Source organism: Rhinichthys klamathensis, unplaced genomic scaffold, assembly GCF_029890125.1.
Source record: "Rhinichthys klamathensis goyatoka isolate OS25496 unplaced genomic scaffold, OSU_Roscu_1.1 h1tg000133l_1, whole genome shotgun sequence".
Taxonomy (NCBI): Eukaryota; Metazoa; Chordata; class Actinopteri; order Cypriniformes; family Leuciscidae; genus Rhinichthys; species Rhinichthys klamathensis.
The window spans coordinates 3036744-3056327 of record NW_026606668.1 but is presented as its reverse complement, the minus strand read 5'-3'; the positions used below and the strand labels follow the sequence as shown (position 1 = coordinate 3056327).

The window sequence follows — 19584 nt, the reverse complement described above, 5'->3', positions numbered from 1 at the left end:
CCTCTTAATTCATTTTTAAATGGCAAGTTGACAACTGTATGCCACTCACAAGCAATGAGGTCATATGATGTTTACTTGGATTCAGGATAAAATCTACTGTTTTATGTACAGTATATGCTGCACAGCTTTCAATACATAGTAAGCTAGGATTCCATTCCGAACAAAGCCATGGTCTCTTAAAAAAAACAACCCAGTTTCAAAAGCCCTTTGATAGATAATCCATTCAAAAATGAAAATTCTGTCATCATTTGCTCACAGGTTTGGAACAACATGATGAGTATGACATTCAGCTACAGAACAACAAATATTTTAAATAATGTTGGTAATTAAACAGTTTTGGTTTCTATTGACTTCCATAGTATTTCTTGTCTATAGTATGGAGATCATTGGGAACAAAACGGTTTTCTCACCAACATTATTCAAAATATCTTCTTTAGTGTTAGTTTTCATTTTTGGGTGGACTGTCCCTTTAAATTACAATTCATCATTAGTCTCTTTTTATTCTCATACCTATTAAGGTTTCTGACATCACAACGTCTCAAAAGGGTTTTCATACGATTCTACTATTTAGCTGGAGCGACATGATAATCTTGCTTACAGTCTTCAAAATAGCAAAACAGCTTTCATAGCAGTTTTTGCATATCCCAGTATTTAGTACAATTCTTCATTGCTATTCATTTCAAAATAAATGATTCATTGAGAGGCATATTGATTCAGTGCCTGTGAAATCACATTCAAGATCTTTAAATTGTCTTTCTTCTGATAAGTTCTTACAAATTCTCCAAGGGTTGCCAGGTCATTCGAGAACTAATCCCTTCAGTAATGTGCACAGGTGCATAAAACTAGAGGGTTTTAATAGGAAAGTTAAATATTGCCAGTTTGCCACTTGTTTGGCAGCAGTACTCAGTGGTGCATATTTGTTTTTGTCCATTAAAGAATCTCAGCAGAAGCCAGCAGGACTACAATTCCCAAGGTGCACTAAAATTGTTTATCTTCTATTTTCAGCACTGGTTCTGGTCTTTTGGGAAGAGAGAGGGAAAGTCACGTGACATGTCTCTCTCTTCTACTTCTTATGTCTCATTCTCCCTCCTGACTTTGTGTGAATGGCTGAAATGATAACCACAGGCTATAGGTTCACTGGACAATGAAATTCATGTGCCTTACTGAATCATATAGGATTTCTTTTTAAATAAAAAAAATTGCTATCTTGATTTGCTTCCAACAATTCTTAGTGTTGTTTCTGAAAAACAAAAAAACAAGCTTTCCGGCACAAATGTATTCTGTATTGGACGGGGCGGCAGGTTTCAGCTGGTTTGCTAGCCAAACAGAATTAAGAAACAGGATAAAATACAAACTCCAGTAAGTGTTCCAGTAAGATGCTCATGAACACTGATCCCAGACCAGCTTCACTTCCATTTCGAGAGAGTGAAAAACAAAACAAAAAAGGTCTTAAAGGGATAGTTCGCCCAAAAATGAAAATTCTGTTATTAATTACTCACCCTCATGTCCTTCCAAACACGTGACTTTCGTTGATCTTCGGAACACAAATGAAGATCTTTTTAATGAAATCTGAGAGCTTTCTTTCCATTCATTGACAGTCTACACAACTACCACTTTCAAGCCCCAAAAAGGTAGTAAAGGCATCATTAAAGTAATCCATGTGACACTCTAGTGGTTTAATTAATCTCCAACACGTGGCCACGTAACAATGTCTGCTCTCGCATCAACATCACGCATGCATTGTGGTGCATTTGTGAACGTCTGTTGGAGATTAATGATTTGTAAATAAAGTTTCATATGCATAAAATTGAAGTTAAACCACTGGAGTCACATGGGTTACTTTAATGATGCCATTACTACCTTTCTGGGGCTTGAAAGGGGTGGTTGTGTAGACTGTCAATGGAGGGACAGAAAGCTCTCAGATTTCATCAAAAAGATCTTCATTTGTGTTCCGAAGATCAACGAAAGTCTTACGGGTTTGGAACGACATTTGGGTGAGTAATTGATGACAGAATTTTAATTTTTGGGTGAATCTTTAATCCATCATAGTTTGATTCCTGGACTACTAAACAAGATACCATTGGTTAATCATATTAAAAAGTGCTTTTAGATCATTTGGATGTCAAAGTGGTTGAGGCTTAATCCAATTGTCCATCATCCAACCCAGAATGTTGAAGCAGTGCCTTGACCTCCTCTATGTTCTTCATGTTGAGGGGAAAATGTTTATGAATTTCCATCTGATCCATCGTTGAGCTATAAAGCCGGGAATGATGTACCTCATAAAATTGAGCAAAAGATGCTGCCGTTGTTATGGCAACCGCTTTCTACAGAGGCAGTGATTCTGTTTGTCATAGTGATGGCAAGGTGAGCAGGGAGTGTGGCAGGGGTGACACTAGAGGGGTTAGTATTATGGGGACGAGGAGGTGGATTTTCCAGGGCCCAAAGAGCTTGCGATCTACAACAGAAAGAGAAGTAGAGTTCAAATATAGTATGCCATATATTATTAGTGATGCACTGAATTTCAAGCAACCAATTAATTCCTTTTTGGCTTTGGCTGAGACAGAGGGACGAAATCATTGACCAAAATGGTGACATTTAATTGACGCTTCTCCGATGGCGCGTTTGACCGTGTCAGTGTCTTATTTCATGCACACAATGTGGATAAGCTACAACAGATAAACATGTAGACACAATAGGGCTGGGTTGTCTTCATTTCGATGAACCAAGATATTTTAGTCTATGCTATTTTCAGTTGATGCGTGAACAAAACAACTCTCTTTAAAGGGTTAGTTAGTTCACCCAAAAATCACTCACCCTCATGTCGTTCTAAACCCCTAAGACTTTCGTTCATCTTCAAACCAAATGAAGATATTTTTAACAAAATCTGAGCCAGTTCTGTACTCTCCATTGGCAACTACGCAACTACCACTTTGACGCTTCAAAAAATTCATTAAGAGATTAGAAGACTAATCCATATGAATTGAGCGGTTTAGTCCAAATTTTCTGAAGTGACCTGATCGCTTTATATCAGGGGTGGGGAACGTTGATCCTGGAGGGCCACTGTCCTGCAGAGTTTAGCTCCAACCCTAATCAAACACACCTGAAGCTAATCAAGGTCTTCAGGATTACTAAAGTTACAGGCAGCTGAATGTTTTTTTCAGGGTTGGAGCTAAACTCTGCAGGACAGTGGCCCTCCAGGATCAACGTTCCCCACCCCTGCTTTATATGATGAACAGACTAAATGTAGGCATTATTCACATATAAACATTGATCAGCGAACATAAACAGAAGCTCAACCGAACCTGCTTGACATGCAAGAACAAACCTCATTGGTTCTTGCGGAAGCTCAAATGTGCTGCGTAACTCACGAGAATGAACCTCATTGATTTTTCGCATGTCAAGTGAACATGCTTGAGCTTCCGTTTATCATAACTAATGTGTGTGTTGATGAATGTTTATATGTGAATAAAAGCCTAAATTCAAATTTGGACTAAACCGCTTAATTAATATGGATTAGTTTCGCTTTATCTCTTTATGAACTTTTTTAAGTGCCAAAGTGGTAGTTGTGTAGCTGTCAATGAAGGGACAGAAGTCTCTCTAATTTTATTAAAAATAACTTCATTTGTGTTCCGAAGATGAATGAAAGTCTTACGGGTTTGGAACAACATGAGGGTGAGTAATTGATGAATTGAACAGAATTTTCATTTTTGGGTGAACTAACTGAATTGGGTGAATTGAACCGATAATCTCTTCCTCTTTACTACTAGTTTTTATTTGAAGGTGATTATCAAATAAATTTGATTAATTAACTGATTATGAAATAAACTTTATTTTCAGTTTCAGCTTAATTACTTTCCGTTTCTTTGTTTTGTTCAATCATTTTTGGAGCATCACTATATATTATGATATACACTCACCTAAAGGATTATTAGGAACACCATACTAATACTGTGTTTGACCCCCTTTCGCCTTCAAAACTGCCTTAATTCTTCGTGGCATTGATTCAACAAGGTGCTGAAAGCATTCTTTAGAAATGTTGGCCCATATTGATAGGATAGCATCTTGCAGTTGATGGAGATTTGTGGGATGCACATCCAGGGCACGAAGCTCCCGTTCCACCACATCCCAAAGATGCTCTATTGGGTTGAGATCTGGTGACTGTGGGGGCCATTTTAGTACAGTGAACTGCCATGTTCAAGAAACCAATTTGAAATGATTCGAGCTTTGTGACATGGTGCATTACCCTGCTGGAAGTAGCCATCAGAGGATGGGGACATGGTGGCCATAAAGGGATGGAAATGGTGAGAAACAATGCTCAGGTAGGCCGTGGCATTTAAACGATGCCCAATTGGCACTAAGGGGCCTAAAGTGTGCCAAGAAAACATCCCCCACACCATTACACCACCACCACCAGCCTGCACAGTGGTAACAAGGCATGATGGATCCATGTTCTCATTCTGTTTACGCCAAATTCTGACTCTACCATCTGAATGTTTCAACAGAAATCGAGATTCATCAGACCAGGCAACATTTTTCCAGTCTTCAACTGTCCAATTTTGGTGAGCTCTTGCAAATTGTAGCCTCTTTTTCCTATTTGTAGTGGAGATGAGTGGTACCCGGTGGGGTCTTCTGCTGTTGTAGCCCATCCGCCTCAAGGTTGTGCGTGTTGTGGCTTCACAAATGCTTTACTGCATACCTCGGTTGTAACGAGTGGTTATTTCAGTCAAAGTTGCTCTTCTATCAGCTTGAATCAGTCGGCCCATTCTCCTCTGACCTCTAGCATCAACAAGGCATTTTCGCCCACAGGACTGCCGCATACTGGATGTTTTTCCCTTTTCACACCATTCTTTGTAAACCCTAGAAATGGTTGTGCGTGAAAATCCCAGTAACTGAGCAGATTGTGAAAGACCGGCCCGTCTGGCACCAACAACCATGCCACGCTCAAAATTGCTTAAATCACCTTTCTTTCCCATTCTGACGTTCAGTTTGGAGTTCAGGAGATTGTCTTGACCAGGACCACACCCCTAAATGCATTGAAGCAACTGCCATGTGATTGGTTGATTAGATAATTGCATTAATGAGAAATTGAACAGGTGCTCCTAATAATCCTTTAGGTGAGTGTATATTGTAGACATGTGAAACTTGGCTTTTACTTCTTATAGACTACATTTATAGAGTTTTGAGTCGGTTACGTGTGTGTTCTACCTTGGTCTGAGCAGAGAGTTGTTAAGTACAACACACTCCATGTTCTGTGTGTTTGTCCGTATGGGGGTTTTAGTACTCGTAGGGTGGCCCTGATAAACCAGGTTTTCCTGAACCACACCTCGGACCCGCTCCTTTACGGAAATCCCATAACCCCGCAACGCCTGAACGCGATTCCGCAAGACCTGCAGAACAGATATCAAATGTCAGCATCTGATAGCAGGAGCCTTTTCAGGACTGCAGATCAAACAGTACATGGGCAGTGTCAGAAACCTAAGAATTTGCTACACAGCCAATGCTTTTGTACGAATGTAGGCTTTAGTAATAACCATATAAATATTTAATGATTTAATAATTTCTCATTAAAACAAAAAGTTTATAAAAATGAAGAAGAAGAAAAATGCACGTTTATCAACAAATTTCCCCCCTTCAACTGCTCCATCCGACACAATGTTCTTTCAACTAACCACCAATTTGTGCGCTCAGGATTGTGTGATATAATTGTCAGGAAGAGACACAGATGATGACTTTAAAAAATAATTATATAATTTTTATAAAAGTATATATCTTTTAATTAATTACATTTTTTAAAAGTTAGAATTTTTGGAGAAATAGCAAGAACTTTTAAAGGTTAATTATGATTTAAATAACAACAACAATACATGTATTAATATTATTGATATTAATAAATATTTATAATAATAATAATAATAATACTAACATAATTATTAAGACTACAATAAAGTGTATATGCTAAAAACATGGCGTCATTATTATTATTTTAATATAAAAAGTTATATCCACATTTTTTATTGCAGTCTAATAATTATTTTAGTTTTATTATTGTCAAAAAGTAGACATACAACAATTAAAAACCAGTTCTGAAAATAGTTGTTTTTTGTGGATAATTATGCAAAAATTATCAGTATCAATATTGGCCATTAAAAAAACAGTATCTGTTGTTTGGTTGTGACACAAAAACACCATCTACCTCTGTATATTGGTTTCAGACACAGCCTCTGTATGCTTTTACTTTCTCAACCCTGTGACACAGAGATTGAAGCAAACTCACTTTAACATCTGCATTGTCCATCACTCGTATTCCAACAGCATTATTTCCGACCACATCATTTTCCACAATGAGCCCATCGCCTCGGAAGCAGACACCATGACATCCATTGCCATAAACCCCATTGCCGCGCAGCTCTACTCGACACTCTCTGTCCACGGCCACTCCCGTCCAGCCATTACAGAGGACACAGTTTCCAACTAAACGTGTCAGCTGAGCGCTCTGAATGATAGACAAGCCGGCTCTTCTGTTATTGTTCACCATGTTGGACACCACGTTCAGAGGCTCACTGCTCTTCACATACACTCCGACAGCTGGAGAGACAGAGAAGAGAAGAAGAATGAACACAGACGTGAGTGAGATGTCAATCTAATTTGAACATGTATGACAGCCAGGGATACTCAGGTGAAGCTGAATAGGGGTTTTTAGAACTTTTTGATGGCAACAGGGCAACCAGATATGATGATATAGTACATTTTATATAGCAAATCTCAGCTGCATGGTTGTTTATATAGTCACAAAATTGTAATCTGTATAAGCTCTGAAGTTTGTATATATATATAGCAAATCTCAATTGCCTGATCTTTTTATTTCATTACAAAATGTAACTACATTATTGCCCAGATCTTTATATAAAGTTAGATATATAAGTATGTTCAACTTTATCCACATACATACAGCACACTCACATAGGGCAATTAATATTATATAGCAAATCTCAATTGCGTGATTGCTTGTATACTATAGCAAAATGTAAACTATATTAGCTGCTAAATGTGACTATAAGTCAGGAAGATATTAACTTTTCTGTAAAGCTGCTTTGAAACAATGTTTATTAAAAAACACTATACAAATAAATGGACTTGACCTGATCCCCCTATGAAGGACCCCATTACTAAAATATAAAGGCATATATTTTCATGTTTAAAGACATTGAAGCATGATTATTAAGCATGATATTGTAAAAACAACATGTTTCCTAAATTAAATAATTGGCTTAAATATTAAGTATTATCTGAAAACTTAAAGTTAACAAAATATTTTTTATTCACTATCAGAGTTATGTTTAAAGTACCTAAAGAAACATTTTCAAATTTTAATATACTTGAATAACACTTTCCATTAAAAATATAATTCCAAAGTAGCTTCAGAGAATATTGCGTCACAAAGGCGGTCGCAAAAGGTTAAAGTGGCAAGTAGAAACTCTGTAGAAAGTCATTTTACGATTTAAACAAGACTTCAGATAGTCAGAATGAAATGTCATCATCAAATTAATTTGTTTCAAAATGTGAAAAATTGTGTACAACATATTTAATAAATTTACCAGCCCTGAAATAAAAAAAATTATTCTCTCAAAAAGAAAAATTAACATTTAAAATATTAAACAACATTTAAATGGTAATCTATGGAGCCCTGCACATGACATGCACAAAAAAGCCAGATATTGTAGCCACAAATTATGAATTAATTTAATCACGGCCACGTTTTATGTGTGAATAGTGACAGACCACTCATGGCATATTCAATAATGCATGTGTTCCAATTAGCAGCAAAAATTAAAACAACTTCTAAAAGTAGCTGTGTAATTTGAATATCCCAGATGCGGCAAAAGAGTCATGATATTTAACAGCAACTAACCTCCATTGTGGCTAATGCAGTTGTTTTCCACTAGGGCAACTGTGATTGGCCGTCGAGTGGAAAAGCGCTCATCTTCACTATCGATATCACTTTCCCATGCCATCAGTTCTCCTTCCTCATTGAAGTTCTCCGGCCCTCCTCTGTCCCTCTCTCCAACACCGACGACTCTCTCTCTGTCCTGTAAAGAGCGATAGCCCTCTCGGCTCACTGCAGACTCTGTGTCCTTCCGGCAGAACACAGCCAGCCCATACATACGGTTATGGGTAATATGGTTTCCAATGAGCTGAGGTAAACTAGATGACATAACCCATACTCCACAGCCTCTGTTGCCTACAAAACACCAGGGAATACAAGTCATGTATGATGTAGAAACAAAAAAAAACTAAAAAGAATCTTTATTCTGATGTGTTTCATCTTATTCAGTTGGTCTTGATCTGCGACTGCATCCAAAATAGCATACTCTCTTAAATAGGTACTTATTTTGAGTAAGTAATTACTTCAGGACCACTAAAAAAGTACAATCTATATAGTATGAATGCAATCCGGACATACTACAGTACATTCTCCATGCTGTCATTATCATGTGACCTCCTAGCATCAGTTGCGTCCCTTCACTGCCATTCATAAATCCTCTTCTGTGGCCTCATGGGAAAGTAGAGTGTCCATAATATTCATACTTTTTCCCTACTCTTTGATGAGAAACAGTGAATTCGGACATACTTCTTTTGTCACATGCTGTTTTTCACCTACTATAGGGAAGTATACGATTTCGGATGCAGCCTTTGTGTTAGGGTACACATTTTTGTGTTGCATGGCACTCGATTACGCACAAAATTAATTTCTATCACACACATATTTGCAACAAAATGAACAATTTCTGGTTAAGATCTGCCAAATGCCTTAAATGCAAAAAGCTGAAATATTCACACCGTAAATGTGGTTGCCTTCAATGAGACCCCTCCCTCTCTCTCCCACCACCACTCCGTCCGAGAAGCCGTAACAGATGAAGTTATTGCGCAGGACTGGATCGCCTCCTCGACGGATATCGGCGCCACCCCACTGATTCTGCCTAATAACATTCTCTATCAGAGACGAGAATAGTAAAGCAGCAGTTAAAATTGATTTAGTCATTTCAAGAGCATGAGGAAACACTTAAAATGGAAAGGTCTACAGTGCTTGAAGCACCTATAAACAATTAAATGGAAAATGGTGCTGCAGTCAAACAGACCAGAGATCAGTCCTCTGCCGTTCTCATTGACAGCAACGCCTGCTGCAAGACCCTGGAAAATGTGATTTCCACTATCATGAAGACAGAAAGAAACAGAAATCAGATCTTTAGTTTTATTAGTTTCATGATAACAAACAAATATATCGAATGGTTCTTATTATCCAATTTTATTTGCATTAAAACACTGCACTGCATACCTGACAACAGGATTGCCATTAAAGAGAATATACACGCCAGCTTCCTTGTTGCCGTAGATCTGGTTGCTGCGAATGGAACCTCTCCCGTTGCCTAGAACAACGATCCCTGAACGCAAGCCACTGTGGATTCTATTACACTGCAGCCAGGAAAAGAGAAAGGGAAAGAAAAGACAAAAACTGTTTATATGTATACATAGAAAATTATATGGGATAGTGGAAATTCCAAAATATCTTTTGTTTTCCTATATATATCTTAAATATAAATATCTTAAAGTTTTCCTTTAAATATACACAAACTTCTTAAAAAATTAAATATATATAAAACTCCCTTAAAACTAATTTATTTATTTAAAAGCAAAATCATGTAAAATATTCAGATATGCCACTGGCAAATTGTTTTTCATGTTTAAAGCATAAACCTAATTAAATTTGGCTAGATTTATGATGAGATTTTTTTTACTCTAACCCTAACCCTAAGGAAAATAAGATTCAAGAGATATTAACTCTTATAATCTAATGCAATTTGGTTATGTTTTTTTTTTTTTGTAGTGTACTAAAAGAAATGTGTACCAGTATGATAGGATTAGCCCCTTTGCGAATGTCTAGTCCCGCTTCTCCATTGGAGTGAATGTTGTTGTCAGCAATGAGACCTTGAGCAGAGAGTCGCAGGAACACACCAGACGCCTTGCACCCACACACTTCATTACGCAACATCACCATCTAAACAGAAAAAAGGGGGAGAGAGAGAGAGATTCGTGAAAGAGAACTAAAACATGAAAGAAAGATAAAAGAGAGAAGATGATCAGAAACAGTGCAATGTCATGAAATATTTTCTATGATTGCAGATATTATTAAATCTGCTGGTTGTAATTGTTGCGCTTCTTGCAAGCATACAATGGAATGAAAAAAATCTCTTTAGAAAATTTAGCTGCCAGCTGGTGCTTGCCTGTGCAGAAGGCTCTGACATGATACTAGGGTGTTATGGATAGTTGTCAGGAAGGTGCTATGCCATTACTAAGGTGTTTTGACTGGTTGTTGAGTATTACTATGCAGTTGCTAGGGTGTTCTAAGTGCTTGCTTTTTTGACATTTTAACATCTGCCAAGTAAAAATTGGAATTCTGATCACTGCTGCCCAAACAACCTGCACAAACTGAGATAACATTCACATCTGTAGTACGAACTGTGCAGGATGGGATAAGGCTGGAATACACTACACAAACGAGGATCTCACACAACCAGATTTTTAAGTCTTTTTCGAACACAACAGACTTACACAACTGCAATAGCATGCACCTCGTTGCATGCAAGATGGATGACAAAAGAAATGTATGTGTTCTAAAATAGTTTCAAAATATCAAACATGTTGTATATCCTCCGACTGGATGGATCATAGTCTGAAGCTAAAAATTTGTGTCCGAGTCTGTGCCCATCATACACTGCGTGTCATTCTGTGAAATCTCTCAACTCCGACTGCCCAATATCTGCAGAACGGCTCTCACTTTTGGCAACTAGCAACTAGAAACTGTAATTCAGGGCAAATATCTGGGCATTTAGTGTATTCCATACTTTATTTAATTATGCAAATCCAGGCACAAATAGCAAGAATGAGCTATTTATATTAAAACTCTGGCCAATAAGCCAAAACACCAATAAGCCAATAATTATTTTAATGTTATGGCCACTAACCGATAAATTGTCGATTTTACAATTCTATATTAATTTGTCTAAATAAATAAAAAAATGAAATAAAAATAAAAAAACAATTATAATTTTAAATGCTACAAGGGAACTCAGACATCACGATATTATAATGTACAGTGTGAAAATGGATATTGATTTTGAGATGTGCGAAAGTAGCAACAGATCTTTTTTTCTGTATTGTGACGTACATCTGTAACAGATTATAGAAAAAGAAAAAATGTAGGGTGGGGACTTTAGGGTTTAAGAAGATGAAATGATTGGAGAAGTCCTGCATACGTGACCAGAGAGAAGTATGTCGCTTTCACCGGAAGGTCCAGTAATGACATTCTGATCCCACTTATATTAAGTGTATTTAACTACTATGAACTAACATTTCAATTGATACAAAGCAACTACTGTGTAGATACAGTACATGTTTTTACATTGTACTTATATATATATTTTTTTAAAACCACTTAATAACAAGCTGTAACTAATTTCTGTAATTATATCTACAATTACACTTTTGACCCTTCCCTACACCTTAACACACCCTTAAACCCAACCATACCATAAAACCTGTTGCGCCACAGAGCTGGAAGAGGGAAATCGGCCAACTAAAGGCTTACTTATAGCCATCTCTGCACATTAAACTAGGTGAAGGAATTTTAACGATGACAAAATGACATACTTCAGCTTTAAAGGGCATGAAGATACATGTTTTACACACTTTGGCATTCTGGATGCAGCGCACTGCATAGTTGAGCCCCCTGAACACATTGGCCTCCAGTCGTGCTTGACCATGATTGCACAGATGCACACCACCTTTTCCATCCCGCAGCAGACAGCGGCGCAGCAAGCAGCCTTGAACTGATGCGACCAACTCCCGCGCCTCTGCGTCCCTCTGCAGCTCTGCAGACAGGCTCAACAGTGCAGGAAAAGCAGAAGAATCAGGCATAACCGCTTTGGAGAGATGCGCTAGTCCGTGCTGGTCGTATGAAAGCTTTAAGGCTGTGCTTTTCTCGCCATCTAGCTCATCATCTTCCTCACTTGACTCACTTGATGTTTCCATGCCATCCTCCTCAATCATTGTACCATCCTGGCCTGGAAGGAGACTATCTCCACCTTTCTGTTTTGCCCAGTTTGTTTCCCAATCTACTTCCTGCTTACTCCAGTCCTTCATTGTGTTTACTCCTTCTGAGGGTGTGTTTCCATGACTACCAGCACCCATGTTGTCTTTTCCACCCTGGTTAGATATTTCAGTTGACCCATTACTAGTCATCATGGTGAAGGTCTTGGCCAAGGCGACCAGGTGTTTGAAGGCCCAGTTGCGTTCAGAGACCGGAGCACCTTCCACAGTGACAGAGGCGGAATCGCCCCCTGAGAATTCACAACTGTCCATTAAACTGATGGCTACTCCCAGAAAATGGGCAGAGCTGCCCTGGGCAAAAGAGCAGAAACGAGCCTGGCACGTCCCTGGACCCCGGATATGCAGCTGACAGCCCTCAAAGTTGCAGTTGTCCAACTGGACATGTCCAGAAGATGTCTAAGAAAGAAAAAAATATGTAATTATAGCACTATAGGAAAACTAACAGTGTTTTCTGTGTAAAGCTTGTTAAAGAGTGGCAGGGACACATGGAACCAATATTAATCAACCTTCAGATAAAAGAGTTGATGACAAACAATGTTAGATGGACAGTCGGATAGACGAAGTGATTGGCTGGCTGGCAGGCAGACAGACAGACAGATGTGATCTGATTGATGTGTGAAATTGTTTTGAATCACTGGATACAGCTGTATTCCAATTTGTTTTCAGTAAACATGGAGAAAGGACACACCATCACTGATGTTTAAAGGCAGGGTAGGTGATTTGTTCAAGAAATATTTTTTTGTTATGCTGGTTGATCTCTTCACATCCTGATAGCAATCACAAAGGTAAGTGTTCTAAATGTATTTATATGTGTGTATATATATATATATATATATATATATCGTCTGTGGAAGGTGTAGGACCATAAAATGTTCGGTCTGAATGCAACGATACGATGTCCTACCTGCCTGTCAACGTATATATTTTTATACCTCAGCGCACCCTGCTCATGCAGACATCACACGTCATCAGCACGTTTCATGCAACGCAGAGTTAGACAGACGTCAGTCACCGAGCACCGCAACCGAAACAGCAGACACTTTTTACAGTTCCTCCTAAACCAAAACAACAAGCTTATGCTGCGTTCACGCCATAACTACTGTAATTTGGAAGAGATGGAACCAGTGACGTTATACTCTGAGCTGTCCGTGACTCGAATTTATGTGTTTTAATGGCAACACTATCAACATCTAAATGAATCTGCAGCAGTCAGGTGACACAGGTCAGTGCTCTTTAAGTTTAATATGTTCATTATTATTGGAATGTTATATGCTTTGAGACATGAGGTAGTTTAACGCGTCTCTCGTGACGCTTTTGTTTGCTCCCTGCTGTACGCACTACGCATTCATGTGTTTTGAAGAAGGTGTGGCTTTGGAGACACTCTGAAGGGAGGGTGGGATCTTATGCTTTCAAAAGCTAGCCCGCTATTCCTTGCCTCTCCGAAAATTGCCTGCCCTACCTTTAAAGGGCTGAAGTAATTAAATATAAAAATATATGTATGACTAGCTGTTGTCACTTTTTGTAAATGAATATGCACAGTACAGATGTTACAATTTCCATGCTTTTGATGTGGATGTATGGGCTTGCGAAAGTATCAAGGCTCACCTTATAAACCACAGGTGAAAACCACGCTGGCATGAATACCAGATTGCACAGTCTCGCCGTCGGGCACAGTTGATCAAAGCTCACCAACAACGATACATCCCCCAACTTGCCCATTCCAACAATCTCCACAGGCACCTTGAGGGACACCTCCACCTGTTCCTCGTATACACCCGCATGGAGCACCACTTTATCGTACGGCCCTGCTGCAGCCAGAGCCCCCCTAAAAGTCTCATACCCGCGCCCTGCCACTGTGCCAACATGCCAAACCCTGCGGTCTTTCCTCCGGCGGAAAAGGTGGAGGCAGGCAGACGAGTGGAGGTCCGAGCCGTTCTGGGTCCAGGTTCGGCTGGCAAGAGCATGCTGACGGAGAGCCTCTCTCCAGGACACCGGGGGCAGATGGGGGCGACGGGGCCAATTTGGGTGGCGACATTCAGGGCATCCTAGACAGAGCTGCCGCCAACGTGTGCTGTCCAAGCTCAAAATGAGTTCACGCCAGGCTCTGCACACCAGACAGCATCGACCCAGATCTGGCAGAGGCAGGTATGCCAGGATGAGCCGCCAAAGCTCAACAGGCAGACTTCCCACCTCCATATCTGTCAGTACCAAACCACCTCACCTGGGCAGATCACCTTAGAGTAAACAGGGCAAATGCATTCGTTCATTAAAATGATAAATATCATTGTAATTACAGTTTGCTTTCTTGTATTGACATATTTCCTGTTGGAACAATGACGATTTTTTAAATGTTCTTAAAAAATTATGTAACACTTTATTTTACAGTGTCATTGTTACATGCAGTTACTATAGTAATAACTATAAATTATGCATAATTACATGCAACTAACCCTAAACCAAACCAAACCAAACCCTAACCCTACATGTGGTTACTTAATATTACTCAGTACTTAAATGTATGATTACACAGTGTAACAAGGACACCTTAAAATAAAGTGTAACCAAAAATGATTTAGACATGAATTACAAATTACTACTTGCAGTTATGGGCTTATAGGATACTCTCATTTTTGGTCTGTTCCCAAGAGAAAGAGATTTTAAATGTGTATACACTGCCGCTCTAAAGTTTGGGGTCTGTAAGATATTTTTCTGTTTTTATCGAAGGAACTTTTATAGAATGCTGGATTTATTTGATCAAAAATACAGTACATTTTATAAAATTTAAAATAACTCTTTTCTATTTTAAATTTTTTTTTTAGATGGAATTTATTCCAGTGATGGAAAAGATGAATTTTCAGCAGTCATTACCCCAGTCTTCAGAGTCACATGATCCTTCAGAAAAACCTTTCTTATTATCAATGTTGGAAACCACTGTGCATTTTTTTATGAATATAAAGTTTAAAAGAAAAGCATGAACACTCCTGGGCAAAATAAAAAAGAAGAAGAAAAGGGCCAAGCCAAATATGGCTAAATATTTAGTGGTCTTTTAATGGTCTTAACCATTTTAGAAATTACCAAGAACTGCAAAAAAACTGTAGATAAAGTGACTTAGGCCAGAACAGCCTAAGTTTTTCCCTAAATGTTTAAGCCATGAGGGTACACTTGCAGGCAGCTTTTCCAGGAAGAGGAGTCAGTGTTGTTCCACTCAATGTTGATGGCTTCAAACGGATCATGAGTATTTGAAAAATGTCTCCCAGTTCATTTGAGTTCACAGTAAGACCAGTGACCAAATATTCACTACAGGGTTCAAATCTGCACTCTGACCAGGCCAAAACATGAGCCTGATGGACTTGCTCTCACGCCACTTCTTGGTTGTCTTTGCAACTTGGGCATAAGCATTGTCTTGTTGAAAAATAACATCTGATCATATCTCTTTAGATGTGGGAAGCAAGCCTTTCTGCATCCTGTACTCCAAAGCATTAAATGACTTTCCACAGTGAAGCAGTTCACCAATACCAGCAGCTAAAAAGGCTCCCCACACAATGACAGAGTGTCTTCCTCTATGCTTCACTGTGGTAGAGATGCATTTATTATTATATTTCTCACCAGATTTTTGAAGACGCCACTCTGGAACATCACCATGCAACTCACGCTTCATTGTGATTTATTCATTTTGTCTTTGACGTTTTTCTGAGGCAGCATTTGTTTAAATCTTGCTAATTTCCTGACCATGACCAATAATTTGTGGTTGAGACAATTAATGGTAGACTCACACACAGGTGGTAACGTTTCGAGCACATAGGCTCTTCGTCAGACGTAGGCTCTTCGTTACCACCTGTGTGTGAGTCTACCATTACATTTTTCACATTTTTGGAGCCATGGTGTGCCGACTTTTTTTCTCCTTTTTTATTAATTTCCTTGTTGAGCACCCAATTTGAGCAACATATTGCTTTGGATCTGATTTTACTGGTTGAGACAATTAAAAGCGAGCGTTTAGCCATTTTGGACTTATTTAGGCTTCCTTTTTTTCCCACATGAGTGCATTTGAAATCTTACTGACCCAAATTTTTGAATGGTAATGTATCTGATAAAGGTTAATTTTGTCAACTTTTAGGAGTACTCAAGCATAGCTATCTCTAATTTTGAATTCATGGGATGTGATCAAATATTTTTTAAACATTATTTATAAAAACCTATTTAGGGCTGCATAACATGCTGAAAGGTTCTTTCGCTATTGGATCACAGAAAGAACATTAAAATAGTTAATTTTATGCGAAAGAATAAAAAAATATTATTAAAACAAATTAATTTTCTACATTATTTATGTTTGCTTATATTTTGCCAATACCCGAAAATAACATTGTATCATTTACACAAAAAAAAAACCATTTGGAAGGGTTCACTGCAATCTAGAATAAAGACATTCTGTGAGATATATTCTGTACATATAATGTATTTTTGCAACAAAATGTATGCAAGGCTAACATATTTATTCTTGGCAAAGAGACAGTATAGCATCACAATGCCCTGACCTGCATGGAATAACAAAGCAACACAGGACGCAATAAGAGCACACAAATGAAAACAGACATGAATGCATTCGACTTAAGTTCAAAGGAAAGGGGGAAATGGCAAAGGAAAACAACACATCCTCCGTTTCTGCAGCAACTTTGTATCTGCGTGACAACGACATGTTACGATGCTGCCATCTGATTCAGCGCAATAAAAACAAACGAGCCTACCTCTGACAATACTGTTTCCAGCAAGCATTTTATCAGACGTATAGCTCATCGCGGCCGTTTTTCGTTACGAGGCAGAAACCAAACACCAATCCGGTGAAAATCTCGTATTTCTTGGCGTATTTTCCTTGTCTTTTTTTTTAAAGGCGTGGAAAACAGGGCTCACGTATTCAATCAGAAGGCGGGGGGATGTTCTCTCTTGTGAAGGATAACTTTTCCCTCTAGTCTGACACAGTTGTTAAGCAACATGGCTTTTACTGTGCAACAATACACGTGATATTTAGCTTTCGACCCCGAACTCCCCCTCTCTGCCTCATTTACACGAGCATCATGTTGTTGGCCAGCCAGATGATCGAAATGACGCACCGCTTTGTTGTGGGAATTTGTGTGCCTTTTTCGACTAGACTTGCAGACCACCCTCTATTTAATCATTTATTAGCAAACTACGTTAGTCTTGTAAGTGGTTATATGATTTATGTAAATATGACGATTTCACTAGTCATCTACACAGTAGCCTACCATGCCTACTAAAAAAAAAAAAACGAAATTATTAAAATGTTCTTAAATATCTCAATTACTCAGTAGTGTGTTCCTGGAAATGACAAAGGTTTCTCATTCAAATTAAAAGTCCTTGCCAGTCAGCAGTAATCTGGCTGAGACAAAGGAATTTTGAAATAAATTTTAATTAAAAAAAAAATGGTTTTGACATAATTTCTTTTATGAGTAGGCTATGATTAATGAAGTTACATAAGTGAAATACTTGAGAAAAAAACCTTAACAAAACTAAACAGACTCTAATATTTGGTTATACGAGCAACTCCCTTTTCAATTTGGAGAACACAAGCAAGCAGTGCTGTGAAATATCATGTGTTTGTCTGAATTGCCTTTTTGTCTCTTGATTTCTTCTCTAGCCTTTCCCTGTTAGCCTCCCACAGTCCACTAATCTCTCATTAAAATCTCCATCTCTGGAAGAATGGAGAGACCTTGTCTTATACTCCTCAAACCCCTGCAATTTTCAGATTCTACATCTCACCTCCATCTACATCCTCTCCAAACCATGATGGCATTTCCACTTTATTCAAAAAATTTTTTTTATGTCAATCAACACATCATGTTTAGTCTACCCCATCCAGGGCCGTCGACATAGGGGACAAGCGGTATCATTGTGTATCATTGTCCAAGATCCTCTAGGGCATTAACATTTTGTCCTTTCTTCATAGTCAAACAGCTTTAATTATTAAATAGCTGACATAATATTATTATTATTATTACTGAATTCAAAAAACACAAATCACTTCAACTCAAAAACAAAAAAAGTAACAACATTTAACAAAAGGGCATCTCAAACATTACATTTATTTAACAGAGACAGTTTTTTTGGGACTTTTCTGGGGTTTTTTTTGTGTAAATTTATTTGATTCAAAATAAATTTCAAGCGCTGTTTGAATGCGCATGTTTAAAATATGTTTTTTTCACTTGCTCTGATGAATACACTTTTATTGTTTAAATGTCATCTTCGTTTGAGACTTCACGTAGAGCAAACTGAATTCAATATTTGAAGCCAGAAGGCTAATTCTCAATGGGTTCCCTGCGGAATTTTGAACATACATTTTTAGAACAGTAAAATAAGACCTACAGTATATTGACACTGTCCTGTTTTGTTATACAACATAAATTATACACAATCATACCTAAAAGGTGAATTCTGAAACTCCTGTGCTTTTTACATTTTCTATATTTTTTAAATAATGTTCAGAAATGTGCGTAAGTTTTGAACGTTTTTATTCTAGGACATGAAGCAAATGCCACAAAAAGCCACAGTTTTGGTCTAAACATTTTGAAAGATGTCCCAATATATATATATATATATATATATATATATACAGTATATATATATATATATATATATATATATATATGTATTTTTCTTTTTTTTTCTTTGCAGAAGGTGGAATGAAATAAAGAAATCCCATACTGGCAGTTTCCCAATGACAAATTTACTCCATCATATAGTGCGCACCTTTTTTGACCATTTTTAAAATTCCTAACAGTGATATTTCTGATTGTTATTTAGGCCTATTTATTTATTTTAGTGAAGACTTTGAGGCATGTACAAATTAAACTACCCTGAGAAATATTCACTTGAGTAAAAAAGGTGACAACTAGCCCCATTCTTAATCCTGTGTAAAGCCTGACATATAAAATCATATTTAGAAGTATATATTTTTTTTTTATTGAACCTTTAGACATCATTGAAACGTTTTAAAAAAAGTTTGCATAGGCCTATGTATCATGTTTGATACATTAGGCTTTTGTGGCTCATGATATAGGGAAAATATGGTGCTCACACTTGAGGAGTAAAACATCTCAGGTTCATTCAGAGTCATATATATATATAGTCAGATATAGTCAGATATATATGGCGTATTTGGTGGAGATGATGTTATTTGGGCAAAAATTTGATATAACAGTAGATATAACTTTGATATAACTTTTTATAACAGTAGACCTATTGCAGACTTATAAAATGAATAAATATCCGTTGTCACTATTTCTTCCAATAATATTTTTTTGGTAAGGTGAAACTTAAAAGCTAGTTTTATCAAAGCTCTGTATAGTTTCTTGTAGGGGGTAAAATAGAATACAATGCAATACAAAAATGATTGAGAGATGTAAATAA

At 37.7% G+C, this 19584-nt stretch overlaps 1 protein-coding gene across 1 annotated transcript; it reads right to left on the bottom strand.

The window, feature by feature from the left end:
- Nucleotides 1-1968: 1968 nt before the first annotated feature.
- fbxo10 (F-box protein 10) lies at nucleotides 1969-17205 on the bottom strand. The gene is made up of 11 exons (XM_056256870.1): nucleotides 16908-17205; nucleotides 13771-14399; nucleotides 11746-12561; nucleotides 9905-10054; nucleotides 9335-9471; nucleotides 9138-9208; nucleotides 8839-8991; nucleotides 7910-8239; nucleotides 6275-6585; nucleotides 5206-5387; nucleotides 1969-2455 (listed from the first exon to the last, which is right to left on the bottom strand). Exons 2-11 carry the CDS (start codon nucleotides 14359-14361, stop codon nucleotides 2278-2280), a joined length of 2919 nt encoding a protein of 972 aa, XP_056112845.1. The 5' UTR covers nucleotides 14362-14399; nucleotides 16908-17205; the 3' UTR covers nucleotides 1969-2277.
- Nucleotides 17206-19584: the final 2379 nt, after the last annotated feature.

Bases quoted from the DNA above. Each gene is read 5' to 3' on its own strand.
- fbxo10 (XM_056256870.1), bottom strand. From the start codon at position 14,361: ATGGAGGTGGGAAGTCTGCCTGTTGAGCTTTGGCGGCTCATCCTGGCA. The intron at 12,562-13,770 runs GTGAGCCTTGAT...TTTCTTTCTTAG, and splicing joins TTTCACCTGTGGTTTATAAG to ACATCTTCTGGACATGTCCA. The intron at 8,992-9,137 runs GTCTGTTTGACT...CGTCTCTGATAG, and splicing joins CGGCAGAGGACTGATCTCTG to AGAATGTTATTAGGCAGAAT.